The sequence below is a fragment of the Dermacentor variabilis genome, chromosome 5, assembly GCF_050947875.1.
Source record: "Dermacentor variabilis isolate Ectoservices chromosome 5, ASM5094787v1, whole genome shotgun sequence".
In the NCBI taxonomy this organism is placed as follows: Eukaryota; Metazoa; Arthropoda; class Arachnida; order Ixodida; family Ixodidae; genus Dermacentor; species Dermacentor variabilis.
The window spans coordinates 198502832-198523232 of NC_134572.1; the positions used below are offsets into that span (position 1 = coordinate 198502832).

At 50.2% G+C, this 20401-nt stretch overlaps 2 protein-coding genes across 2 annotated transcripts in view; one reads left to right on the forward strand and one right to left on the reverse strand.

Annotated features, from left to right (window-relative positions):
- The window catches only part of nab (NGFI-A-binding protein homolog), a 526490-nt gene that overhangs the window by 187524 nt on the left and 318565 nt on the right, over positions 1-20401 (forward strand). The window lies entirely within an intron of this gene.
- LOC142583428 (uncharacterized) lies at positions 1233-3193 on the reverse strand. The gene has a single exon (XM_075693895.1). The coding sequence runs from the start codon at positions 3156-3158 to the stop codon at positions 1296-1298; it is 1863 nt and encodes a 620-aa protein (XP_075550010.1). The 5' UTR covers positions 3159-3193; the 3' UTR covers positions 1233-1295.

Here is a 20401-nt window from a genome sequence, read left to right on the forward strand (position 1 = left end):
CTTTAAGGTAGTATACCAATCGCAAAAGAAACTCAGTGTTGTGGCACTTCCAAGCACCCTATTCAACACGGACAACAATGTTTTCTGTCAGATACAGGCGTAAGCTTTAGTGGCGGGGTAATTGCGCATCTGCAATATCTGTGCGAGACGCATCTGCGAAACTAAAGGTGCGCATGAGTCTGGAAAGTTATACACAACCTGCCATCAGCTGGTGTGGCTTGATTATTCTTCTTCTGGTCACCGATGCGTGGGGGTGACTGGTTCTTCGCGAGCTGCGACAGTGGCCGACGCTGGCCGCGGATCCACGAAGTGCCAAAGGATGATCGTTTTGTCATCCTACCGGAGAAGGACTGAAGACAATGGCTGTCCTACATTGCGACATAGCCCGTGCAAAATAGACGACTTTAGCCAACCAATGAGGGCTTTATTGACCAGGTTGGTGGCATATAGGGGCTTACCAGATGTCACACGTCTGTCTGGCTTCTGCATTTCCGCACCGAATTAAGAAGCGAAAGAGGCGAGGAGCCTTTCCTTCTAAAAGGTCGGATGTGGGTCGTTATCGACCCTCAGAGGCAGGAAGTGCGGCTGAAAGTGCATCGGTGCGCGTTCAGCGTGAGCAACGCCACAGTGAGACGGGCGTTCGCAGAGCACGGGGACGTGAAGGAGGTCACTGGCGACGAGTCGAAGACGGGCGGCTTCGACGTAATGCCGACTCAACAGCGCGTGTTGCGCGTCTCCGTGATGAGGTAAGCCTCGAACGCATCCCGCACCAAATGCGCATCGCAAATGGAACAGTACTCGTCGGTCTGCAAGGCCGAGCTCCCATTTTTGAGGGCTGTCGCGCTACAGGACACATCCGCCGTGACTGTAGAGTGCCCAGATGCAACGAGTGTCGTGCCCATGGGCACGAAGAGGCGGAATGTGCAAGGCCCTATATGCGCGAGCCGCTTTTCGAGCAACGGCAGAAAACAGCGAGTTGATAATGGACGAGGATCAAGCGGAACAGGCTGCCGCGAACGCTGGCTTAGACGGTGTAAGAGAGAGAAGCGCAGCTTATGCAACTGGCGCGGAAGACCCGAAACCCAAGCCAGGGATGTACCAGCGGGTACAGCGCCAGACGCGAAGGACGGAGGCGTCGCGTCTACCGAGGTGGTCGGGTACAGTTGCGAACTGATGATTCCGCTGCTTCAACATCGACGGCAGAAGCCGAGGAGGTGGTGGTAGTGGTGAAAACTTTTAATTGCTGCAAGAGAGTTTGGGAGCCACAGAGTGGCCCCGCTACATGGTCGGCGTCCCTAGTCCGGGACATCGCATGACAATGCCCCGTCTCTCGCCCGTTTCACCAGAGCCCTTTGGGACTCAAGCGAGGAGCAGTTGAGGAGGGCAGTCTCCCATGCCTCTCTGGAAGGGGTAGGGGAAGGGGGGAGGTGGGGATTTTGAGTACATGCCCACACCATGTGGAAGATATCACAGGTCTCCCCACAGTGCGGGCATCGCCCATCCGTGTTAGGATCGTAATGCTTTAAGATTGCAGGACAGAGCAGAGTACCTGTCTGCAGGCGCCTTAAAGTTCGCTCCTCCGTCTTACTCAGCCCCTTGGCAGGGGCTGGGAAAAGGCGGTGGTTGTCGCTATAATGCGTTATTATTTCCCTGAATCGCAGCAGCGGCTGGTTAGTCTCCGAGCCAGAAGAGCTGGGATGAGGAGCCCGGTAAATAAGCGCTCGGGCAGCCGCGTCAGCGGCCTCATTACCTCGTACGCCCTGATGGCCAGGAGCCCAAATGATTCTTTTCGGTGTTGGATCAGTGGCAGTCCGTCTTAGAATGCAAGCAGCTAAGGGGGAGATCTCCCCAGCCAAGTAATGATCACATGCTTTTCGGGAGTCCGTAATGATGATTCTCGAATTGGCGTGGGCGGCAGCAAGCGCTATCGCTACTTCCTCGGCTCGCATTGAATTCGGGGCTCGAAAAGAGAGTCCATCGACGTGCATTTCCTGGTGAACAACAGCGGCCGTGTAAAATCCCGTGGGCGACGGCCCGGCTACGTCTACATAATATACACCGGGTTGGGAGCCGTGTTGTCTCTCAAGAGCCCGAGCCCGCGCTTGTCGTCTGTTTTCGTGCATGTCGGTGTCCATGTTACGGGGGAGTGGGGAGACACAGAGCATATGGCGCCACACTACTGGGATACGCTCCGTCTTCTCTGGAGTGCAGTCGTGTTGGATGTGTAAGCGGTTTAGCAGGCGGCGCCCAGGGGCCGTCTGCATGAGCCGCGTGTATTGGTTCACGAGGTGGGCCTCCCGCAGCTCCTGGTAGGAGTTTAGCACCCCCAATGCCTTCAGTTTGGCATTAGAGGTAGCCACCGGGAGATCCAGGGCTCGCTTAGTTGCCTTGCGGATGATGGCGTCTATTCGCGCCTCGTCTTGCTTAGTAGTGCGGAGATATGGCACGGCGTAGAGGATCCGGCTAGTCACGAAGGCATAGACGAGCCGAAGCGCGTCCCTGCCCCGCAGACCGCCCCGCTTGTTGGAAACGCGGCGGATCATACGCCCTACCTGTTCGCCTACTCTCTTGAGTTTCACAATGGTGGAGTCCGGTCTGAGTCTGTGGTGAATGAAAAGGCCCAGAATACGGAGCTCCTCCACCTCTCTAATAGGACCTCCTGACAGAGAGATGTGAATTGCTGTCCTATCCTTTGGGTTCGCTCTGACATGCAGAAGCTCTGATTTCGCTGGAGCACATTGGAGCCCACAGTCCATAGCATACGCATCGACTATGGAAGCGGCCTGCTGAAGGCGGGCCTCCATGTTCCCCACGCTCCCCTCAGTGGTCCAAATTGTAATGTCATCTGCATATAACGCGTGTTGAATGCCTTCCACCCGGGCCAGTTGGCTTGGGAGGCGCATCATAGCTATGTTGAACAGGAGCGGTGATAACACCGCTCCCTGAGGGGTACCCCGTGTTCCCATCATGTAAGGGCCGTATTCCTCGCCCTCAATCCGAAGGAAGGCCTGGCGATTACTCAAGAAATCTCTTACATACGCGTGGGCCCTAGCCCCACAATCGGTAGAACTCAAGTTGGCCAGGATGCTTCCGTGTTTAACATTGTCGAAAGCCCCTTTCAGATCAAGGGCGAGGATGGCTTTGTCATTGTGTTGCATAGTTGTGGGTCGTATTACATCCCTGTGCAACTGGAGAAGGACATCCTGTGCAGACATGTGGGGGCGAAACCCGAACAGGGTGACTGCAAAAAAGCCCTTACTCTCCAGGTATGGAGAGAGGCGATCCCGAACCATCGTCTCCATAAGCTTGCCCGCACATGAGGTCAATGATATGGGCCTCAGGTTGTCCGTATTCACGGCCTTACCTGTTTTAGGGATAAACGTCACAAGTGACGTTTTCCACTCGGGAGGGAGTGGACGCCCGTCCCAGATCTGGTTGATGTATTCTAATAAATGGAGGTAGGCTGGGTCCGGTAGGTTCGCCAATAGGTTCACTGTTATGTGATCCCGTCCCGGAGCCGTACCCCGGCGCATTTTTGCTAAGGCCGCCTTAAGGTCGTGCAACTCAAAAGGGGCATCAAGTGTTTCATTAGGCCTGCCAGAGTATATGTACTCAGGCCCAGGCGGGTCCTCCGTACGACAGAGATATCTGTCGCACAGAGTGTCCGCAAGTTGCGCCGTCGTACCTTGATACCCTTGCAGAGCCCGCCGGAGCTCCTTTTGCGTCTCCCCTCTCGTTTGGGAGGGGTCGATTAGACTGCGAAAGAGACGCCACGTCCCCTTCGAGCTCATCTGATGAGCTGCGGCGTCGCAGCGTGCTATCCAATTTGAATCTGAGAGTTCGGCAGCATACGCTGCAGCCTGCTCTGTGAGTTTGGCTATGCGGTCGCGTAATTTGCGATTAGTTTTCTGCTTTTTCCACCGTTTAGTTAAGCTCCGGCGCGCCTCCCACAAATGCAGGAGGTGGGTGTCCACTGCGGGGATCTCTTCGGTGGTTTGTAGTGTTGTGACGTGTTGTTTCTGAATGTTGTATATGTGGTTAGCCCACTCCGCGTATCCGCCGGAAAATAGTACGGGAGGGATAGTGTGATTTCGGAATTTGTGCCAATCGGTCAGCTTGGCCTGACCCCATTTTTTGCGCGCTGCCTTCGCCATGAGTGTAGTCCGGAGAAGGAGGTGATCGCTGCCTAGAGAATCTCCCAAGTTCTCCCAAGCAGCCGCTCTAGCATTTTTAACGAGAGAAAGGTCGGGACACGTGTCGCGGGTTACCGAATTCCCGACTCGGGTGGGATACGCCGGGTCCGTGAGCAACGTGAGGCTGAGAGTCGAGATGAGCTCCGCCAGCTTACGTCCTCTTGCCTGTTCGAAGTGGTAGCCCCAATGAAGGCTGGGAGCATTGAAGTCTCCAACGATCACTAGAGGCTCTTTGGCTGCCATTTTTATCGCGCGAAAGAAGATTTCATTAAACGTTACGCGCGGCTTATGCGGAGGGCAGTATATGTTGAGGATATGTATTGACGGGTCGCGGCGTCTGAGAGGCAGTACTCGGACCATTGTATATTCTTGCTCGGTACTCAAGTCTAAGTCGACCTGAACCACGGTGTAAGCTTTATTCACCAAGATGCACGTAGAGGCGCCCCCCTGAAAGGTGCTGTAGCCTGATAATTTAGCGTCTATGCCGGGCTCCTGCAGGGCAATGAGTGCCGGCATGTCTCCTATAGGGTCTGCAGGTAGAGCTGGAGGTGTGGCCGTTTTTTCCAAGCTCTGAAACCCCTGCAGTTCCATTGGATGATCTGGAATTTTTCAAGGTTTTTATCATTCCTATTAGATCTGCTAGCCATCTTGTTCTATTTATTTACGGGCGAGCGGACTAGCTCTGGCCGGGAGCCAGCGCAACCCCAGCGAGGGGCCGCACCGACCCACCAGCTGCAGAGCCTGAACCATGTTCCTCCGCTGCCTGGCGGGAGGCTGTCTTACGTTTGAGGTGAGGGGATTCGCAGCTAGTGGCGTTCCTAATTTGGGTGCTGACCCAGGGCTGCACGGCTTTAAGGACCGAGTCAGTGACCTGGGCCATAAGGTCGGGAAGTGCTTGCGTTAAAGCTAGCCGAGGAGGTGGGCGACAAGTGTGGAGGACGGCGGCGCAGCGTCGATGGATAGCACCGCTTCTGAGCGCCGCCACGACGACGCAACCAGCGATCCTCCGGAACAGCGACTGCGTCAGCGGGAGTGGCGCGTTGCTGGGAAAAAGCAGCGAGTCACCAGAACCCAGCGCTCGTCGTCGCTCCCCGACGACGACACTGAGACATCCTGAAGGCTGTTTGATCAACATGATGCTGGCGTGCTTGTTAAGAAGCTCTCCACACTGTTTGTCTGGTGACAATAACAAAACTAGGTATGGCTACCTTTGAAAAGCATATGTTTGTGGCGACGCTAAATATCAGAGGGCTGGCCTCCAGGCGGAGGCAAAGTCAGCTTTACAGGTTAATTACCGAAAAAGACTTGGACGTTGTTGCAACTCAACAAACTAAAATAGAGAGTCAAGAACGGACGGATAGTATGGTGCGCCTCTTTACCGATAGGTACGATGTATGTGCGTGCCATGCAGTGAGCAAGTCGGCAGGGTGTGTGTGTGTTGATGACACGTAGAACATTGGGCGCAGTTCTAGAAAAGGGGACATGTAATTCTGGCCATATCATTCTTTGGGATGTGAGGGCCATTGGCGCATAGTCTGTGTTTATGCATGTTCAGATGCAGAACAGAGGGAAGGCATGTTGAAACTATCAGTAACTGCTGTGCACAGTAACTGCTGTGCCTACGTGCTTCTCTCGTGTCTCCCTTCTTCGTCTGTTGTTTTATTCGGCGCCGTCTTTGTAATCGTGCTACGGATAGATTTGTAATACTGATTGGTGGCTTCAATTCACGGCAAACGACAAAACCAGCTCGACTCCTTATAGGAATGTCAGTGTTCTTTGCTTAAATAATCTCATCTGTCAGCATTGTTTGGAAGACGTCGATGAATTTTGTGGGTTTGGAACTGATACTCGCTTTACCCATTTTCAAGGTCATAATCACGCGCGGTGGGATCGTGCCTATTTTTCTGCCGATTTCGTACCGTTGATCAGAGAGTATCGGGTTCAGCCAGTGCCATTTATCTATCGCTGTCTCGTAATATTTCACGTCGGGAAAAGATAAAAAAGTGTAGATTTATTTGGGATAATTGGAAACTGAATGATAATCTTTTAAAAGACGACGTTTTTACAAGCTATGTCATCGACGCAATCGTAAAATTTCGCAAACGGTATTATAAAACGATTTGGAGTTATATTCGTGTACTGGGAGATGCTTAAGCAAAAAGTGAAGTTAAAAGCCATTGAAAGGTCAGGCGCCATAATGCAAGAAAAAAAGATTGTAGAAAATGTTCTTCGAGCTAACCTAAGCACTTTCGTTTCAGAAGAGTGCACACAGCCTGGAATTTCTATAGAAGACATAAGTGCCATAAAACAGAAATGAGAAATTATAGCTAAGGAGAAACACGAAGGCGCAGTAATCAGAGCTCGGTCAGAGCGCTTGATGGCGTGTGGCGAGTTTTTTTTATACCAAGCGCGCGCACTGTGGGATTGGAAAAACAGTCGGGCGCACCTGAACGAAATAGCAAGAGTCGAGTGGAAGAACGTCGCAGAAAAAAGGAAGGCATCCAAAGAATATCTTATGAATATTGCAGCCCCTTATATTCGTATAGTGAAGTCGACGCCTCCGAAAATAAATTTCTCTCTCTAATACCGCGAGTAAGCGATGAAACAAAAGAAAATTTCAAAATGCCGATCTCACTGGAAGAAGTTAAGAAAGCTATTGATGACTTTAATTCTGGCAAGCCTCCGGGCCTTGATGGGCTTACAGCTTCATTCTATAACATTGTAAATGATAAGCTAGCTGTATATATAGTCTTAATTTCACTCTTTAACGAGGCTTTTGATATGATGGTCCTTCCGCCGTCATTTCTTACGTCACACACTGTTCTCATACCTAAGGCTAAAGATGAGAATATACTTACCCAAGTTACTTCGTATAGGCTGATATCGCTCACAAACATAGACTACAAAATATTCATGAAAATTCTGGCTAAGAGGCTGCAAGCTCTAATTCCTGAATTAGTTGGTGAACATCAAACTTGCGGCATGAAAGGTCGATCAATAGTTACAAATATACATAAAGCTCGTTCTGTTCTGGAGTGTTGTGGTGCTAATTCCAACAGCATTGCAACGCTACAGCTAGGTCTCGAAAAACCGCTTGATAGAGCGCCTCACAACATATCGTTGCCTATATTAGAACACCTGAACGTAGGATCCGTTGTAAGAGAGGGTGTTGCCACGGCATACAGAGGCTGCACGACGCACTTGATAGTAAATGAGGTGGTAGGCGCGCATCAAATTGGAACGCCCTCTGTCGCCATTGCTTTCTTCCATGTACACTGGATCTTTTTTTGTTTGAGCATAATCAATAGCACCACCATACGAGGATTTCGTCTCCGTACAACGGAAGTACGTCTGCTTGCATATGCAGACGACATGGCACTTTTTTGTGCTGATGATAAAAGTATTAATACTGTGAAAGTTAAAGATTTCTGGGAGGTTAGTGGCAGTGCAATCAACTGGAGAAAGTTTGGGGGATTTTGGCACGGATACTGGCCCACGTTCTCTAATATTTTCTGCTATATAAGGTGGGTTACGACTCCGGCAACCTATTTGGGAGTGCCGTTCGAAAATTATAAAGACAGCGACCCTATGTGGCGGCGCAAAGTCGCTGAAGTGCTTGAGAAAGCTGACAACCTCAAATACTTTTATTGGTCAATTTTTTCGAGAGCAACGAGGTGTAAGTTGTTTTTAATAAGAAAATTGTGGTATATAATGCAAGTAATTCGTTGTTCACGTGTGAATGTGCAAAAGATACGTAGAGTGTTGGCCGTTTTCATTTGGGGATCTACGTGGCAGCGCACACGGCGAACCAACCTATTTCCTCGTGTGTGCTACGACGGATTGTTTGTCGCACGTCTACATACGACAGCTAGTGAACAGATTATAGTTTTTCGAGATGTATCAGACCATTTTCTCCAGACTGTTTGTCAAATTAGACTGGGCAGAGCATTGCCTAATTTAGTAGTCGCGTCGGAACGTATGCCGGGCGGCCTCAGCGAAAACCGCAGAGCAACGAGCCTGCAGGAAAGTACCTGTCTTGTACTTTCTTGCAGGCTTGTTTCTCTTCGGACTACCTTTGGACTGTGTCGCGAAAGAAACTATATAATGATCTATGTGATATAGTCTTGCCGGTTCTTCTGTATAGATCACACTTTGTACCGGACCATGGGCAAATGTTACTAAACGAGTTAAAATTATGAATGTACCAGGAGGGGTTAAAACATTTTGCTTCAAATTGAACTCAAACACGTACGTTAGATGGGAAGACTTATCTAGACGAAAAGAGAATTTTTGTGCCTTGGAGGACTCCCTGTTTAATTTGTCGAAAGCCAGAAACGATCGCGCATGTCTTTCTGGATTTTTGGGAAGCATTTTTTCTTCTGGGATATCTTACAACGTGCTCAAAGAAAGACCTACCTGTGGATGCTTTCGGCATAAGATTTTTGCCAGCTGAAAATCAGGACGGTATTCCATTCGACCTCGTTATGCTCTTGAGCCTCCATAGCATTTGGTGACCTAGAATGGCAGTTCGGAACTTGGACGCAGAGCCGATACGGCTATATTTCAAGAAAAGCATCGGCACAACTATAGCCGTGTGCCACTTTCAAACCCCAGAACTTGAATGGCTCCCCAGGCTTGAAGCATCGTTAAACATGCGCGAATATTAACCGGTTCGCACAATACGGCCAATTCTTAGAGACTGGCTCCCCGAATGTGTTTATCCGGTGCTTGTGTTGTTCAATGTGGCAATAATGAAGAAAACAAAAAAGTGTGGCCTATAGTGGTGAAGTACCGGGCTTGGTATCTGTAGCTCACGGGATCGAATCCTATAGTGGCACCATGTTTATTTTTACTTTTTTCTTTAATTTCTGGTGCAATAATCTTTGTTGCTTTTTATATATATATGCACACACGCTGTACCCAAGCGCTGCGTATTTTACGCACTAGAGCACCTCTCGCACCAGTAGCCAGCGCCTCCCAGGGCGCGACATGGTCCGGCACGAGCACCGGGTTTCTCAACGGGGTTGTCTTTATTTCGTGGTTGTAGCGCAGTCGTCGCTTGCGGTGTGCATTTTTTGACGACGCAGACACTGACTGGGCTTTGCGCTGTAATGAAATGAGCGACTGCACTTGTCGAGAGCGCGATGTGTGATCGTCGCGGCGTTCATTGGCCAAAACCATTCGAATTTTGTGTGCGCATTGGGATCGAGCGCACTTGATAAGAAAGTCATTTGACGTTGTGTTAAACAAATGAAGGGGTCGCTGTAATACCTGAACGCAGTGCTTTAGCGATTCCTTGTAGCGATATGTTGATCATTCCGCAACGTGATACGACGAAACATCACCGAGGTGGCGTGAGATCAGTACACGGTATACGAAATGAACTCCTATAGAGCTCGCACGATGTCGCAGGGTGTGGTTTATCTTGGGCGTACGACCGCGTCACTGTGGTTACGCGACCGCCCTTATAGCTGTTTCTCAGGTGCGCTTCTATTATGTAGATATATGTCTCACTAAACGCAGAAATAATTTTGCTTCGCGATTGGATTTTCGCGCTTTGGTGCTATTACCGCCTGCTACAAAGGGCAAGCAGAAATGCAGAATTACAAGAGGACCAAGTGTAACATTGCAGTAGACTGCAGGATTTGATCTAACGGAGTTTCTAGCGGCTCATTTAATTTGCTCTTCGTGCGCTGTTGGCTTGACGGAAGGTAGCGGCCATTGTTTTCACAAATAAAGAAAAGGACGCAGTAAGGTTGGCAAGAAAGCGGAGTTGCACAATAACAGCAGCGCCAACAGAATAGGCTGAGCGCAAGGCGAACAATAGGAACAAAGATCACCGTCATACCAGAGCTGCATTTTGCGCTCCTTTCATGTAGAGATGGTAATGTTTTTGTGCAAGAATGTGTCATTGGAGGGCACCACGTCACCAGTTCATAGCAGTCAGCGCGTTTCATTACCTAACCATCAACCGAAATCGCTCGCAGCGAAGTGTGTGCACCGTTCGCAGTCCGCCGATTCTTTAACCGCGCGAGCGTCGACTGTGCGGCCGGTGCGCGTCCGCTGCCACGAGATCTCGCTGATCGCTGGATGGTCTCTCTCGATGACCGTCCGCGCCGTTACAACTGGCCGACGCTCTCGCGCTGCTGTGTGAAGAATCGGTCGGCTTCAGCGTGCTCTGCCGACCGCCCGTGACCGCGGTGCTGTCAGCGGTGGCACCGCGCTTCAATTAGTACCGCTGCGCGTTCTTGCGTGTCGCGTTACCGCATCGTCCGGTGCGTGGCGAATGTCACTTACCGCGCGAAATGATAAGTTGTGTATGCGTGACACGACTGCAGTCTACTCATTTGTTTACCAGCGTTATCCCACACGTGTACTGGGTCATCGTTGCCGTTGTTCGGAATTAACATAAACGCCATGATTTGAACGTGACATAAAAAACTACTTTAGCCAACTTAATTGATACTGGGAGGCAATGTTGGCATATAAGGTTTTATTGCGGGCTGTTGCTTACCTTGATGCTTCGTTTTTCGCCAAATTTCGTTGTATGCTTGTAGCAAGAAAAATAGTTTTTCTGCTACCGAGATTATTAGGAGGGGTGGGTGGCCATAGTTTTCCGAATTCTTAATCTGCTATTGGACAGAATCCCGTATTTCACAATGTCAGGCACTGGATCCTGAGCGATGCTTGACAGCGCGACCCCCGTGTCACAGGTATAGGGTGACCGTGCGCTTTGCTCGGCACCTGATCGATATTACAAACACGTGTAACTAAGAGGGTTAACCTGAATGCCGAAAATTGCCCGCGTCTTACGCAGCCACTGAATCTTTAATTTCTTTTTTTCAGATTATCGCTCATAAGCATTCCTTTTTTTCTGCTTTCGGTGGTATGTGGTTAAATTGGGGGAAGGCTTTAATATCTAAAAAGCGTGCTGCTCAGCACTATAGGCTAGCCTGTTTGCATTGCGTTTCTCTCTCGTCCTTAGTTCACGCTGCCTTTCCGAGCTTTATATAGTGGGCTCTTCAAAATGAAATGGCTCTCATCTTGTTACTCGTCTGTAAAGAATTAGGCGGAAAAAAGAAAACGAGTTTTTACTCATTTGCCCCCGCAAAGGAGAAAAAAAAAAATGTTTGGGTTCTAACCCTTCAAACTCTCGCCCGGCTTCTTATTTTTCTTTTTTTTTCTTTTTAGATAAGCTTTCTAGACCATAAGAGGGTGACCGTTTACGAATTCTAGTGTTGTTTTTTTATTCCCTGGGATTACCACTGCGATACCCACAGCTGCGTTGGCTCGGTGCAATGTTCGGATTCTTGGGAAAACAAAGACCGCGGCTGCACACGACACCGGAGAAAAATCTTCCCCGCTTAGGAAACGTCCTTTTGTCTTGTTCAGGCGATTTCAAAAAGGGGCGACAACACACAAAAGATCCCGTTTGAACGTACGCAAAAAGGAAAAAAAAAAAAGTCACTTTTAAACCACGTTCTCGGGGCTCAGGGTCGACAAAGAAAAGCCCCTTCGCTCCCGCCCCCTGTACACCCATTGCGCATGCGTACGCTAGGATGCGTTTGCGCTCTCGCACGCACTGAAAGATGCCTGCCTCATTTCTTCTTTCTTTGTTCTCTTCCAGACGTCGTCCTTTGCCAAAGTCTTGTACGCAGCCTCGTCACTCTTTATTTTATTTCCTCGACACCCTAGCGCGGCTCTGCACTTTTGCTGCTCCCTCGTGTTTCGTTGTCTGCTTTTCTTCCATTGATTCGCGCGTCTGCTGATGCTGTCCAGGCAGCGCGCCGCGGCGGGTCGCCACCCTCGGCCCTTCTCGGCGCTGCGCTCGTTCGTTCTTTTTTTATTTGCTTTTCGTTTTTTTTTTTTTTTCTCTTTCTTCTTTGCCCCTTTGCTGTCGGCGCTGTGGAGGAGGGACGCGGCTTCGCATAAAAAGCACCAACGGCTCTCTCCCCGCAAAGAGCAAAACGGGGCAAAGCAAGGAAACATAAAATGGCAAACTGGAGAGGAGGGGACAGCAACCAATCCGCGACGCCATCTTCCGCTCGCGACAGGGGAGGGGCCAGTGGGGACCCTACGCGTTTATATAACTGCGTTCAGCGGCACGGCAAAAAGAACGAGAGAAAAAGTACGCTTCTGTAGCTACCTTTTTTTTTTTTCTCGTTCGTCTTTCTTTCTTGCTTCTTCTTTTTTTTTGTCAGCAGCGTTCTTCCAGCTCACGCCATCCCTTCCCCGGGTGTTCCTCTTTTTCTTTTCTTTCCTACACCGGCTGTGTGCAGCGAGGGCTCTGTCAGAATATTGGAAAGCAACGCTGCTTCAAATGAGCCACAGTTTAGCGTGTTCGAAATTGATACGAAAATGGGTTGAACGTGTGGTTAGCGACTGAGGTACATCAAAATGAGAATGCCGCCTGTACGAGCATGACGCGTGCGACGCTTTGCACAGTTTAGCCACTGCAGCACGTGATCGCTCGTTCACCACTGTGCGTACACGTCGCACTCTTATTAAGAGACACAGTTCCGGGAAGGTTAGGAAGAAGCAATCAACCTATCAGTAGTCGAAGGAAAATACACTAATGGTCGGAAAATGATGTCAGCAGCATGAGGATTGCCTGCAGGTACTTAATCAGAGAGAAATAGCTTCGTTGACCACAGTTGCAGGTAGGGCTGCGAGGGGGCCAGTAGACAAGCTCTCCAAAATACCAATATATGTGATAAAAGATCAATCAACTGCAAGTGTCTAGTCCCAGCGATGATAAGGTCCAATTGGTTTATTTGTCAAGCAGAAAAATTGGCATTCAAAATGATAGCATTGTGAAGATTGAAGAAGTGGGGCACTGACACATTCAGTAAGAAGAACCTTGCCAATTGAAGGGGCAATTTTCATGCCATGGCAACGCCCGTGCAAGCGATACGAGATCACTTCGTGGGAAGACATGTCGGGACAGGCGGCTTGAAGCGACCATGTCCTTCGGGAACTGCGTGAGGCAGGGACAGAGACACTTCCCTGTGGCATGGATCTTTGTGGAGCTTCAGTGTTTAGCGTGATCTCCCTTCCTATTAGCCACTTGTCACAGACCTCGCGCAAATCGTTCCACTATATTGTACTTTGATGTATGTCCAGGCGGAAATCGCCAGGCGAATATGTTCAAAAAAAGGTACGTGGCGGGTTCTTTAGTCGAAAAAACTTCCGCCCGTGTAATGAGAATTCTTCGTTAGCGGAAGTGTACCTGCAGCTGCTGTGGAGAGTGCAAGTGCAATCAGCGTACACGAGCTCGTACTGGCTCATTTCAGTGGTGCGCGCGTATACGGACCGCCGGTGCGCAACTGAAACACGCAGCTAAGGCGTGGCGCGTTCGCGTGCGTCGCGTTTCGGTGAGTGCCTGCAGCGATATTCGAATGTGTGACCGATGCTGACGACAGGCTGGCTTTAGAAAGGGCTAGGTAGATAGCGAGAAGGGGTTCGGTTATGCACGTGTACCGCCACTCGCGCAGTTATTGCGTAGTCGAGGAAGCATCTTATAGGCAATATCTACAAAATTCCAGAGGTACGATAATTCATCACCCCGACAGCAAAAAACCAAGCAATAGTAGACAGGAAGGGGCATCTAGCACTCATAGAGGATCTCTCGAATACTGTTCATTACGTAAATGGAAGAGGTATTCAAGCTGTGAAGGAAAGAATAATAAGGTATTATTAACGGTAATCACGCAGCAACAGTAGTGATGGCATCCTAGAATTGGGTTAAAGCCTTATGAAAAATCTCTTTTGTCAGATATGTCAATATTTTCACTCATTTATCTTTATTACGCGTGCATGGACAAATGTATTCAGCTTTTTGGCGAACATTAACTCAAGGAGACAAACGTTACTTCCACGGTACACGTACCGCGTAGCTGATTTAGGTACGTCGCACTTCTTGATCATCGCGGGATCGACGTTCCGAGGGCGCCGTTGAAGCTGCAGAGCACTCAGTCGGGCACTTTGCGAATAACTGTCCCCGTAGAGTATATACCAGTGTATGAGCGACATCGCTTATACACTGGTATCATCATACACTGGTGTCACTGGTGGTCATTAAAAGAGTTTCTGACTATATTGAACGATTGTAATTGTAGTGAAAATGCTGCACGGATGTCTCGAAATTGGGTTTGGTGCAATCGGTTCTCGTTGTAAGCAAATCCATTTGTTCGAAATATTGCCCCTTTCCGTGCTCCCGATTGTGGTAAGGGGCATTTGAGACCGAATTATTCCAAGTTTACGGGAACCTGACGCTGTACGAAGCGAAAACTCTACAACGGACCGCTCAGGGCAGCGTATACGCGATAACCCTTCGCATTTATTTATATCAATGTGGAGCGGTTAAAAGCACCACGCCGGTCACATTGCCACATGACGGCAGCTTCGTGGGACTGACTGGGTCGCCTGATGGTGACCGACAGAAAAGGAACCTGCTCACGGCCGTGAGTGTATTGTCACGTGGTAGGTACGGTAAAGAACACAGTAGCAATACTGTGAAAAACGAAACTAACTTTTATTGGGCGAACATGAGCACACTTATAAAGAGGACACTTATTAAACAAAACCAACAAAACAACAAAGAAGCAAAATGGAAAGTAACATAATCCAAAAAAGTCCGAAGTTCAGCTATGTAAAGTCCCAAAGTTCATGAGCGCTCCTAGAACGGCTTCAGTCGCACAACGTGGGCTATTTGAGGTCGTGAACGGCGCCGCTGTGATGGCGAAGTGCCGACTGGCACGACCTCATAGTCAAGTGCGCCAATGCGCCGGCTGACCATGTAAGGTCCGAAATAGCGGCCTAATAGTTTCTCAATGATTCCTCGTCGGCGTATCGGGGTCCAAACCCAAACACGGTCGCCGGGTTGGCACTCGACGTAGCGTCGCCGAAGGTTACAGTGTCGGCAGTCGGTCCTCTGCTGGTTCTTGATGCGCAGATGGGCGAGCTGTCGAGCTTCTTTGGCGCGCTGGAAATATGTGGCGACATCAAGGTTCTCTTCGTACGGCAGCATGGCGTCGAGAGTCATCGTCTGGTTCCTGCCGTAAACCAGCTTCAACTGCCTGATCTGTGCTCTTTCTTGCACCGCCATCTTATAAGCAAAGGTTACGTATGGCAGGACCGCGTCCCACGTCTTGTGCTCGACGTCGACGTACATCGCTAGCATGTCGCCGAGGGTCTTGTTCAGGCGCTCCGTGGGACCAGTCGCCTGCGGGTGGTAGGCAATTGTCTTCCTGTGGCTTGTCTGGCTGTACTGCAACAGGGCTTGTGTTACCTCTGCTGCAAAGGCCTCTACTCTGTCGATGATGATGACTTCTGGGGCGCCATTTCGCAGCAGGATGTTCTCGACAAAAATTTTTGCCACCTCGGCTGCGCTACCTTTCGGCAGGGCTTTAGTTTCAGTGAAGTGGGTGAGATAGTCCGTCGCCACGATGATCCACTTTTTCCCAGATGTTGACGTCGGAGAGCTCGGTCTGCTGCAAAGGTCGGCAAGGAAGCTTGATGGGCTGTAGTGATACCGCTTGCCTTGTCGGTGGTGTCGTGCGTCGCTGACAGTCTGGCATGTCTTTACGTAACGGGCGACGTCGACGGTCAGGCGCGGCCAGTAATACCTTTCCTGTATCCCCAATAGCGTCCGGGAGAATCCGAGAGGCCCAGCGGTCGGATCGTCATGTAGGGCGTGCAGTACTTCTAGACGCACCGGTGAGGGAACAACAACAAGGTATAGTTGGCGCGTACTGGTGTGAAGTTCTTCACGATTAGGTTGTTTCGAAGCGTGAACGAAGACAATGCGCGCTTAAATGACCTAGGGTCAACGTTGGTGTGCCCTTATAGATACTCGATGATGCCTTTTAGCTCCGGGGTTGCTCTTTGGTGTTCAGCGAAGTCTTCCGCGCGTATTATTCCAAGGCGGGCGTCGTCCTCATCGTCGTCTTGTGGCGGTGGGTCAATGACGCGTGTGATAGGCAATCGGCATCAGAGTGTTTTCGTGCGGACTTGTAGATTGCAGTGACGTCATAGTCTTGCAGTCTGAGGCTCCACCGTGCCAGCCGTCTTAATGGGTCCTTTAATTTAGCTAGCCATCAGTGCGTGACGGTCGCTGACGACTCTGCATGGCCTGCCAGACAGGTAAGGGCGGAATTCTGCTGTAGCCCAAATGATGGCGAGACATTCCTTTTCGGTCTTTGAATAATTGCTTTCCGCTTTTGACAGCGACCGGCTAGCATAAGATATCATCCGTTCAAGTCCGTCTTTCCTCTGGAGTAGGACGGCACATACGTCTTGGTTACGGGCGTCAGTGTGGATTTCGGCATCGGCGTCCTCGTCAAAGTGCGCAAGTACCGGCGGCAACTGCATGAGTGTTTTGAGTTCTTGAAATGCGTCAGGCTGCGGCGTTTCGCACTTGAACTCGACATCGCATTTGGTTACGTGTGCCAGCGGCTGAGCGATGCGTGAAAAGTCCTTGAAAAGGCGCCTGTAGTAGGCACACATGCCAGATAATCTATATATATATACGCACTGCCTTCTTGTCGATGGGCTGCGGGAACAGGTCCCATGCTGTCAGGGTCGACTCCCGGTTCTCAAACCACGTTCTGGCGGCGTCTTCTAAGGCGAAGTATGCACGCCGCAGCTTGTCGTCGGAGTCCCAGTTGTTGAAAGTCGCCATTCGTTCATAGGTCTCCAGCCAGGTTTCCGGGTCTTCAGACGATGGTCCATGGAAAATTGGTGGCTCCCTGGGCTGGTTGCAGAACGATGGGGGACGCTGCGGCTGCCATTTGGTTTGTCGTGGTCACAATCTTCTTACCTTCTGAGGTAGAAGTCCGTGCTCCGGGGGCAGCTGTTGCAGTCGGTGGCTTGCTCGGTGGTCCGAGACTACGTTTGTGTTCTCTTTGCGTTCCGGGCTTTGATCACGGCTTGTCGGGGGTCACGGCTTGTCGGGGGCGTCCGGTACATGAACGAAAAGCACCTCCACCAGATGTCACGTGGTAGTGACGGTAAATAACAGAGTAGCAATACTGCGAAAGACCAAACAAACCTTTATTGGGTGAACCTGTGCCCACAAGAATAGGTTACATAAAGCACAATGATAGCCGCGAACATGGTCGACAATCGTCGAAAAATCTGATCGGTGGATCAAGTGCGTCGGCCTTTATACATCAGTCGTCGAAGGTTTCGGAGTAATCGCTGGTGCCCGCGCGTCTTCCAGAAAGTTCTACAGCATTCGCGTCGCGCATACATTAAATCAGATTGCAGAAGGTTCGGCGACAGCAAACAGTAGGAAGACAATCGACAACGTTCGCGAAACTTCCGATTCATGCAGGCGCGCCCTGCGCTGTGCGATAACAGACGGTGAAAAGTGGTCACCCGGAGGAGAAAGACAGGTGCACGTGTCAATATAAGCCGAGCGTGGTCGCGCCGTCGTGGTCGAGGGCATGTCACGTGTTCTGTGCGACACATGTAAGGCGCCGACGGAGCGCGCGGGCCATGTTCCGAGAGCTTTTAGGGCGGCGTGCCGCTTATTGGCCAAGGCCGTTTCCCCGCCCGATCATAACGGATGCTTATTATACTCGCGCCAAGCAGACGTGACTTGACCGCTGCTGCGCTTCAACTTGCTATTTGTAACCTGTACCCTAAATTGCACAAATGTTACATGATTTACTAGATCTTTACTGAAGTAGAAGGTGGCTCATCCAAAACCGTCAACTCGTCAAATAGGTCAATTCCTTTTCTGTGAGATGTGCTGAGGGTACACACAAATCTTCTGAGGCGCCACGTGACTTTGCTCCCACCCGCATCATAAAGCAGCACCCTCAAATAAGCTGATTGAAAGGCATTGCCTGTCGCAAACCCTATAAAATACAGCGCATCACCTTGATAATGGATAGAAAGGAGCACCAACAGCAGGTTTCACGTCTTCGCAGCTATTCCTTGCTCTTTACGTCACACTTATTATCCGTCTTTCAAGGCCGAGTGGTCACACCGATAACAAAAGCGCCCTGAAACGCTCTGACCACGCATGAAACGCGAAAAGCAATGCAACCGGCACGTTTCAACGTCCCGCCTTTGCACGCACCGCATCGACGGAGTGCACACACAGCTGTATTTGGCGCCGGAAACTTGCTTTGAACCAAAGCCCAATTAAAGTGACGGTTTTGTTTTAATGAAAGTGTCTACGTGCTGCAAAAACAGGTTCATGGCATCAAATAAAAGTCAAATTAACAGCCCAGGAAGTGACCTATGTATTGAGAAGAGATATACCGATGCGTTCAATATGGCAAATAACCACTTCTAAAAGACGAATTGGCAATCGGGATGTCTGCACAAAAAACAAACAAATAATACATCAGATTTCAGTGTGCCCTTATTATCTATGAATTCGTAAGTGCCGTTGAACAGCAGCTGCGGCCTAGAGGACGTGTTCGCAAACCTGAGACAAACCGGCAGCTGCCAGAAATAGCGGCGTAGCACTCCGTCTTTGAGTGGCAGCCACGCACGGATGTTATAGCATTTATGGCCTCAAATGCTCGTGCTAGCGTGCGGGACGTGGCCGCCCAGGTACCAATTTCCAAGTCATTAGTGTCATCAACTACGGAGTACTGAGTCCGCTTTATCACATCTTCAGTGGCTTTCTTGATGACCGACGCTCGAATTCTACGGCAGACGTCCGTTATCCTTGTCTTGAGCTAATCGGCGTCCGTCTATATCATGTAAGCACGATATTTCACATCACACCACAGAAAGAGATCGAGTGGAGCGAGGTCAGGTGGTCTAGCCGGCCAATTTACAGGCCTGTGCCTTCCAACAATTGCGCGTGAAAAGTCGCATCCATGGCAGTGTCGGGCTAGGCTGCTGCTGTGTGCTGGTGCTCCATCTTGCTGGTATCATGTAAGTGGAAGACGTGACAGTGGGACTTCACTGAGAAACTCATCCACCACTCCTTCTAGGATTTCGTCCACGTAACGTTGTCCAGTCGAAGAGGGATCGAAGAAGATGGGATAGCAACACCTTAAATTCCGCACCCTACATTGAACGAGCACTGGTAGCGGTGCCGATTTCGCTTGACCCACTGTGCATTGTAGTCACACTAATAGTGCGCATTATGCAAATTTGCCTGAGCATTTCTGCTAAAATTTACTTAATCTGAGGACACGATGTTCCTCAAAAAGTCCGTTGACTCATCGGCTTTTGTGAGGACCCAGTTCGAGAAATCCAGGCCATTCTACAGGGCCCTATCTTGCAAGCATTGGGGATGGCTAAGGTGATACGGGTGAAAGGCCGTCATTTAGAATCTTCCACACTGATGACCTGGAAATTGGTACCTAGGCGGCCACGTCTTGCACGCTAGCACGAGCGTTTGAAGCCATAAATGCTATAACATCCGTGCGTGGCTGGGACTCAAAGGTGGAGTCCTCCGCCGCTGTTTCCGGCTGCAGCCGGTTCGTCTCAGATTTTCACAATTTCTCATGATAGTCGACGCGTTTAGTCTACCGCCAGAATTCCATGACTGATATATATTTACGGAATTCCTTTTGTTGCCATTTGCAGTGCCCAAGGCAAAGATCATGTTTTCCTTCTGCTCATTAGAGAAAGACATGGCGACTAGGATGAGACAAAACGCACTACAACGGGCGTGTTCGCATAGCAGCACTGTAGTTGGTGTGCAGCGGTCGGCTGAAACAACTCGGTGCTATAGCGAAACAGGCAAGCAAGCGCCTCTCGTCTTCACCAGCACCGTGCCCAGTGCCTTCAGTACAGCGCCTATAAACCTTTGCACTGACGTTGTCAATTCGCTTTCGTGGCGATAGGTTTTGCGGCAAAAAGAAAACATACGTGCACTTTATCTACGCTAACGCAACAGCTATCACAGCTTGTTTCCAACACCAAACGCGACGTGTTACATCGGTCGAGACGCGGCAGATGATGCACTGGCCCGATCACGTTGTTTTACAGCGAAGCTATGTATGACCAAGCAATTCGTGAGTCCGTCCATCTGTCGCCTGTAGGCCGAAAGCTTCTCCGGCGCAATCCCATGCCAATGCACTAAAACGTAAAGCGAAAGAGAGGCGCGCCAGTGGTGACGTCGTTGCTGTCACAGCCGAGAGGGCACGCAGCATTTTCTGTCCGGCTGCGAAATGGGTAGGCCCAACACCCTCTAGAGAACTGAAGGCCTTCTGGCTACACCCTCTCCCCTT

Bases quoted from the DNA above. Each gene is read 5' to 3' on its own strand.
- LOC142583428 (XM_075693895.1), bottom strand. From the start codon at position 3,158: ATGCAACACAATGACAAAGCCATCCTCGCCCTTGATCTGAAAGGGGCT.